This window comes from Alnus glutinosa, chromosome 13 (assembly GCF_958979055.1).
Source record: "Alnus glutinosa chromosome 13, dhAlnGlut1.1, whole genome shotgun sequence".
Taxonomy (NCBI): Eukaryota; Viridiplantae; Streptophyta; class Magnoliopsida; order Fagales; family Betulaceae; genus Alnus; species Alnus glutinosa.
In genome coordinates this window covers 5,086,204-5,094,551 of record NC_084898.1, presented here as the reverse complement: position 1 = coordinate 5,094,551, position 8,348 = coordinate 5,086,204, and the positions used below count along the sequence as shown (strand labels likewise).

At 35.1% G+C, this 8,348-nt stretch overlaps 1 protein-coding gene across 1 annotated transcript; it reads left to right on the top strand.

The window, feature by feature from the left end:
- Positions 1–1,728: 1,728 nt before the first annotated feature.
- Positions 1,729–6,178, top strand: LOC133854123 (homeobox protein BEL1 homolog). The gene is made up of 5 exons (XM_062290170.1): positions 1,729–2,498; positions 2,657–3,647; positions 3,929–4,311; positions 4,973–5,033; positions 5,285–6,178. The coding sequence occupies exons 2-5, from the start codon at positions 2,754–2,756 to the stop codon at positions 5,927–5,929; spliced, it is 1,983 nt and encodes a 660-aa protein (XP_062146154.1). The 5' UTR covers positions 1,729–2,498; positions 2,657–2,753; the 3' UTR covers positions 5,930–6,178.
- Positions 6,179–8,348: the final 2,170 nt, after the last annotated feature.

Sequence of the window (8,348 nt, the reverse complement as noted above, 5' to 3'; positions counted from 1 at the left end):
AAAAAAAAATTGTATATTTTTAAATTACTAAATTTAGGCTATTTTTAAGCATCGAAACGCTTAGAAAATGCCATATATTAAAAATGCGGTATGTTATTGCACGGTTAGAAAGAATTATCCTCCTAAAATGCTTTTTCTTTACTTTTGTAAAGGCGTTTCTTGTTCAAAAAATCAAAAGACAGTGTTTGTTCAAATTTTTTTTACAACATAAAGAGCAAGAATCAGATGAAAATATATTCAATTCTCAACTTTAATGTGCCACCATTTTAATAGGGGTTGCTTTCCAAGTGTTTTGATGCCTAAAAACGACATACTTAAATTTTGTAATTTGAGAATCTACAATTTTTATTTTTTATTTTTTAATTGTGGGGAATCCTAATCCATAAGTCTAATAAAAACTCTCTCATATTTACTGTCTGAATTTCAAGCAATTTCGACACCAAAAATTGTTGGAGATCGATATGTGTTGTTGGTTTGATGGGGATGAATTAACCTTTTTTTGTGTTTGTTTTTTAAAATGATAAAAATGAAAGTGAAACAAAAAACGTGTGTAGATGTAATTCTCAGGAACTAAAGGCTAGCTGTTAATTAATCTTAAAGGCTTTACATATATATAATGCATGTGTATACCATTATTTTTTAGAAAATTAAGACTTATTAATTAGTGAAAATGGCTTGAAGGGGCCGGGTGGAGTTATTCACATGTTGAATTAGAATTTATTTATGAAAATTATATTCAGAAAATGAGCCTTGCTTCTAATTTGATTTCGACTTAAAAATTTGTTCTTTTGTCTTTCTTTGTCAAAAGAGATTCTTATGATACAAGTTATAGTGATTCTCTAAACTTGAGTTTTAACATGTCTATATATATATAATTCAAACATGCATGCTACAAAATGCTAGAACATTATTAGTTACATAATTAAAATCATCGTTCTTCTATTAATTTTTAAGTTTTCGGAATAAACCGTGATTTAACATAATACAAGAATAAATGTCATAAGTTCAAACAATATATCTTTTAGGGATTTTGAAATCCAAAAATTTTCCTTTACCATCTAAAGCATTATATTTTTATTTTTATTTTTTCAAAAAAAAGTGGGAGTAAAAGTTAACAAACAATTATACAAAAGCTTACTCAAAAATAAATCCATGAAAAAATTGAAAGGAATTATGAAGTAATTAATTAATAGGTCTAAGATATTAATTAAAAGATTAAATATTCAAGCAATTTAAATTTTTAGAGTATGTGATCATGAGTTCAAACAATAATAATATCTCTTCCGTTCATCCATTATTTTAATTAAATATTTCACATATTAAATAATTAAACTATTATTTGACAGCTTGCAACTTCAATACCAAGTCCTCCATTGTTTTTCAGTTTTGGCCATTTTTCTATCAAATTTAAAAACACGGTGATAGTCTGATAGCAGCAGGGTTTGTGTTATTGGCAATGACACCCCATATTCTGCGCGTGGAGTTGGCCTATTTTCATCATAATAAAAAGAATACATGCGGTCCCATGCAATTTGGAGAGAGAGAGAGAGAGAAGAGAGAGAGAGAGAGAGAGAGAGAGAGGGGATGGGTGGAGTGCTTTAATACACGAATTAATGAGAATTAGATGGAGAAACATTGGACCACCTCATCCCATCCCACACAGGTCCTTATTTTGGGAACAATTGTGCTCAACCCAGATCGGAGAATCTATTCTCTCTCATCTCTCTCTCTCTCTCTGCGTGAAAGACAATCTGAGAGGAGCCTGAATTATGTTGGTTCAGAAGAAAGAAAAAAAAGAGAGTACACAAAAAGGCAGAAGGCCCACCAGAAGCCTCTCACTGAAACCCATCTGAAAAAGCCTGGAAACGACTCCTACTTAGAAATGGCTTCTTGGGATTCGTAGCCTACAAAGATCTCTGAAAAAACCCATTTCGTTTTTTAATGTTTTTACTGAGTTCTTCTCTTCTGGGTGTTTTGGTAGGATTTCCTATGACTCTGCATGGGGGAGGTTATGAAAATAATCATTAAAGTAAAACATAACATGTCGTGTGGCGGCTAAGCTTGTAGTTTGTGTAATGGTGTACCAGGTATAGTCGTATAGAGGAGGACGATCATTCCATTACTTTCTGTTGTTTCTGTTCCTCTACCAGTTTACTGAGTTTTACTATTTTATTTTATTTTTTTAATTTGATTATAATAATCCCTTTTTTTTAATTATTGGGTGTGAAATAATTGAGGGGCTTATTTGGTTTTCTCTCTAAGAAGTCTATTTTGGATGTATTTATATCATGCTGCATTGACCCACTTTAGCAAGAGAGAGAGAGAGAGAGAGGGGGGGGGGGGGCATATATCAAATGATGAACATTTCTTGAAAGTCATCATCACTCTTATCTGACCTTCTATTTCTGAGGAGATTTTTCTGATCTTTCTTCCGAGGTTGGCTTTCATGGTATACCATGTTGGCTTATTAGGAGAAGAAGTCTGAGAAAAAGAAGCTGGTAAGAAACCAAAACAGATCGAGTTTTTTTTTCTTTCTTTTTTTCTTTATCTGATTAATCAGAAGGGTACTTTTTTTGGTCCCATAAATTTTGATCCTTGAAATTTTATCGATGCTCTCCTACTGTGGGTTGATAAAGTTTTCTTGGTCTTGTTGTAGGAGTACTGGATCTTGATGGGATTGTAGCTGGCTACAAGCAAGAGTAATATACACAGAAAAAAAAGAAGAAGAAGAAGAAGAAGAAGATTTTTGTTTCATGGCTCAAGAACACTGTGAAGACAAATCCGGGAACATGGTTTCTTCAGCTGGCTTTTGTTACTCTGATGTTTCATCAAGTAACCCGACCATTCATCTGGTGAACCAGATCCAAGGCTTTGAGTCCAACAACCAGGAAATCTTTAACTTGACAACAGGGATGGAGATGATAGGGTTTTCAAAGAATCCACAGCAACAGAGTGATCACAGTAACTCAGTCATGTGGAGAAATCTTCAGCTTGGTTCATCATCCTCTTCAAAGATGATCAACGAGTCCTCCACGAGTGATTTCTATCAGCATGTGTTCAATAAGCCTGATTTCACAACTGAGATTTCTGAAGGTTGGCAAGAGAGTAATAATAGACTGCTTGTTGATGGTTCTAATTCTTTAAGGTGTGTGTTCCCTTGTGAAGGAAACGAAAGGCCTAGTCAAGGTCTCTCTCTCTCTCTTTGCTCAACCAATCCTTCAGCCATAGGAGTACAATCTTTTGAACTAAGGCACTCTAATCATCACCACCATCAAGATCATCAGCAAGAAGATGATCTGAGGTTTATTGCTTCAAGTTCTAGAGATGGGTTTTATGGAAAACCATCAAATATCCAAGAGCAACAAATTATGCAAGATGGGTTTTTGGGAAAAGCTGCAAATCTTCAGTTCCAGCTAAGGAACTCGAAGTACTTGGCCCCTGCTCAGGAGCTTCTGAACGAGTTCTGTAGCCTTGGAACAAAGCAAACTGATCATCACCCTCCGAAGCAGCAAAAATCCCACAAGGCCAAACAGTGGGAAGAGGATAATAATGGCAGCAGTAGTTCTTCCAGAAAGCAGGCTCTTTTCTCCCTCGAATACATGGACTTACAAAAAAGAAAAACAAAACTGCTTTCAATGCTGGAAGAGGTACATATAAATGTCTCAGATCTTGTTTTGCTCCATTAAAGTTCCTTTCTTTTTGCCATTTACCCCACAACTTTTCATTCATTCCTCAAAATATGGAAATAAATATGGAAAAATATCAAACGCATTTGTAACTTTTTACTCGGTGGTTGATGGATTGATTCTTGAACTAATTATTTGGCGACTGCGGGCCTTTTCATTAATGCCCACCTCCTTTCCTTTTCATGGCATCTTATTTTCAAGCTTACTATTCTCATGGCTTCTATATCGATCTTCTTCTTAAGGTGGACAGAAGGTACAGACACTATTGTAACCAAATGAAGGCGGTGGTGGCGTCCTTCGAAGCCGTGGCCGGCGACGGAGCCGCCACGGTCTACTCCGCGTTGGCTTCTAAAGCCATGTCAAGGCATTTCAGATGTTTGAGAGATGGGATTGCCGGTCAGATTCAGGCCACCAAGAGAGCCATGGGTGAGAAAGATCCTGTTGCACCCGGCGCAAGCAGAGGAGAAACACCAAGGCTTAGGATTCTTGACCAAACGCTCAGGCAACAGAGGGCGTTTCAGCAAATGAGCATGATGGAGAGCCACCCTTGGAGACCCCAACGCGGCCTTCCCGAGCGATCCGTTTCTGTTCTCCGAGCATGGCTTTTTGAGCATTTTCTCCACCCGTAAATCTCTCTTGCTATATATCTTTTCTCTTGCTATTAATACAATTTAGTACTCTCTTTTTTGAACAATTTCTCCTCCCGTAAATCTCTATCTTTTTTCTAACTATTAGAAGTATTTAATAGACTGTTTTTTAACCTGCATTTCTAAGTATTTTCTCCTCCCGTAAATCTCTCTTCTGATTAATACTAATCATAATATTTAGTAGGCTGTTTTACAATTGTCATATAAGTAATTAACGTGACAATGATAATCGACTTTACATCAACAAAAACTTGTGAAAAGAAAGAACATTTAAGATGGATTTTTTCTACTAGTTATATAAAGATGGTATTACAATCTACTAAATATCATTTCTCTTTCTTTTGCGTATTCACTCTTCCTAATGAAAGTAAACTACAAATTTGATTTCAAAAGAGAATCAATGTTTTTTCACCAAAGAAGAAAAAGGAAACATGCGATACTTACGGTTGTTGTTTTGGAACCATGAGAGTTTCTATCATCCGTGAGAAGGCACTAAGGTTTTGGTTGTTTCTACCAAACAACATTCAGATTCCAATTTCATTCTTGTCATATTACTATCAATGACTTAACTTCTTTCTGGATATTTTCTTGGCTACTTTTGTGTGGGTCTAATGCTATTCTCTCATGGCACTTTTGCAGTTACCCAAGCGATGTTGATAAACATATCTTAGCCCGCCAAACTGGTCTCTCAAGAAGCCAAGTACGTCTACGTCTTTATAAGCTTATTTTAACTTCTCGTGAATATTAGTATATATATATATATATATATATATATATAATATCAATCGGGCATATCTTCTTAGGATCCATAATTTTTTTTAATTTTTTTTTTGGTAAATAATTGTTGGGATCCATACTTTAATATAAATAGACATAGAAAGTGACAAAAGCATAATATATAATAATCTAATGCATGCCTTTTTGCTGTTGTTGTTACATATGCTTCAACAGGTGTCGAATTGGTTCATTAATGCGAGGGTGAGGCTGTGGAAGCCCATGGTGGAAGAAATGTACGTGGAAGAGACAAAGGAACAAGACAACATGGACATGACATCCCCAGATGGGATTATTGCAGATCTTGAATGTATTAACGGCCGGCAAAATCAAAACCCACCTCCATTAACACGCCTTGAGGATGATAAAAAGCCTACACAGGACCAACTCGTCCGAATTGACTCAGACTGCCTCTCATCCATCGTCACAAACCCAGAAAAAAATGACTCAAAAACCACCAAAACCGTCCAAAACCACCACATTCACCAACAACAGCAGCAGCAGCATGGTTTTGGTCGGATTGAGACATTTGGTGGCATGGAGCTGGACTTTTCATCCTATGCTAATAATCATAATGTTAATCAGAACTTCAGTGGTGGTGCAGGCGGCGTGTCTTTGACGTTAGGGTTACAGCAGCATGGTCATGGGAATGGTGTGAGCTTAGCCTTCTCACCTGCCTCGCAGAGTTCTTTGTTTTATGGCAGAGACCCCATTGAAGAATGCCAGCCAGTTCATCAGTACTCGCTTCTGGACAGCGAAGGACAGAATCTGCCATACAGAAATTTGATGGGAGCTCAGTTGCTCCACGACTTGGCTGGATAGATCGAGAAGTAAAAGGGATCTTCATGGTGATCGATCGATGGTAGATAAATTGTTTTAGGTACAGATAAATACTTTCATACATATATACATGCATAAAGCTATACTTGGGTAGGTAGTAGTATGAAAATCATGATGATGATTACTTCCATGGCTGGTATCATTTTTTTTTTTTGGAAACTCTTCTTGATTGTAAGAACATGCTTATTACCCTATAGGTTAATTTGAAGTTTCTGGTGATTGATGCGAGAACATACATATCTTTTCTTCCCTGATCTTTTGGAAAAATTCTATATATACAAAGTTAATGCTATTTAGTAGATTGTCGGCCGTCGTTCAACTGAGTTGACGAAGCAATGAAAATCAGCTAACAAGTCTTTGGTTATTTTGCTCCTTTTTTTTTTTTTTTTTTTTCAAATACTAATTCAGAGGCTAATTTTCACTATTATATTATTAAATTATATGGCAGTCGTATAAATAACATTACTCATTTCTAAAAGATATAATTAACCTCTTACGAATATAAGTAGCTAGTCATAAATTTCTATATATCTCCTTTTGGGATTGCTGAAACAAAGTGATTGAATCATATGTGGTTCTTGTTTAAGTTGACATTTCATGATATCTGTTGGGCCTCAAGAAGATCTTTTTTTTTTCTTTCTTTTTAATTTATATAAATGCAATTAAATATAGGAGCACAATTTGGTTGGTTCCCTTGTTTTGGAGATTAAGACAATTCCTTTAGAAATTACAAAATATCTTTGATCATTTGAGGGGTTGTGGTCCCTAATTCGACCCTCATGAAGATGATATATATCCCATGCCAACAAGAATTGCTATTGCGTTATGATTCGTCAACTTTGGTGTAGTTTATGCTGCTGCTTTTGCCAATTGATCGAAAAGGTTCCTTTCATTAACTGCCTTTTTAGTTAGTGAGAGAGGCATTAGGGTTTTTTTGATGGACTACTACTATTGGTTCCCTTCAAGGTGCAACTTGTTAATTAAAGGTTGAGGAGATGCCCACCACCGTATAGGACTTCTCCATTGCAGTAGACCCTAATTAAAGAGATTTACAAGTTTATATATAAATGCATGGTGTTCTTCAGGCTTATGCAAACGGTAATTGTAATATTTTTTTCATTTCCTATATTTGGTCAAACAAAAGAACAATCCACACTCGGTTTAATTAAGTACCCCAAAGCTCATTCATTCATATATATATATCCTATTCGGAGAATCTTAAGGGAGTCGCAATAAATATGTATTAAAAAAATCATCTGTTCAATAAGAAATACTTTCATGATCAGCGTGATCAACAGTTCTACTATAGGGATATAGCAGATATATTTCTCTTACAAGCATTAAAGCTGATGACATTGTTAGGACAGTAACCACACGCTAGCTGTTCATCAAAGAGGAAATCTACAAAGAATTAAGAAAAGAAGTCGTTAGGGCTGGGAGTTTAAAACTGGGTTTGGATCCAACGAAAGCAAAATTTTGTTCAAATAAATAAATATATATATATATATATATATATATATATATATATATATATATATATATATATATATATATGTATAGGGTGTACCCCGTTCGAGGAGGACCCTCGCCTTTCTTTTTGTAGATGTTAGTTCCCACCTAACCCGATCCCTTTTTTAGTGTAGTTTAGTAAGGGTGCGCTCGGATTCTTGACGCCCTTCTAAACTCTTCGGTGGGTGGCCATTGAGAGTCCGGTAACCAATTAAGCACTCCTACCATTATATATATAAATGCAATTTTTTTTTTATTTTTTTTTATTTTTTTTTATTTTCAAAAGACAGTGACAAGAAGGGAAAAGAGTACGTGTTCAATATATATATATATGTGTACACATGACTGCATGCATGTATATGGACGATGTGCATGCCACATATATTTATGGCTTCTCGTACATAATGTGATAAATGTTTGCTGAAATATATACCTTTATATATAGGGCGACATAGATATCGAAGACGTACGCTTTAGGCTTTGCATGCATGGTTGCCTTGAATCATAACGTAAATTAATTAAAGCTAGCTTTATATATATTAAGTATTATTACTCTTCTACTGTTTTTGTCCTTTCACAATTTAAAACCATTGCCATTAATTGCCTAGGTTCATGCATGCAAATTAATTAAAGAGATTTGCGAATCTAATTAGAGGGAAAAAAATAAATTAGATTTGCATAATAAAAAAAAGCGATTCAGTTTATAAATTCATACTTTTAATTTTGTTCTCTTTACGATCATGAAGGTCACCAAGTGGCAGGATGCCAATACATACATACTTTGCCTTCATCCCTCCCTCCCTCCCTCCCTCGGCCACTCTAATATAATTTTTAAGACCATATATTAGTTTATAAAAGTTTTTTTTTTTTTTTTTTTTTTTTTTTTTTTTTT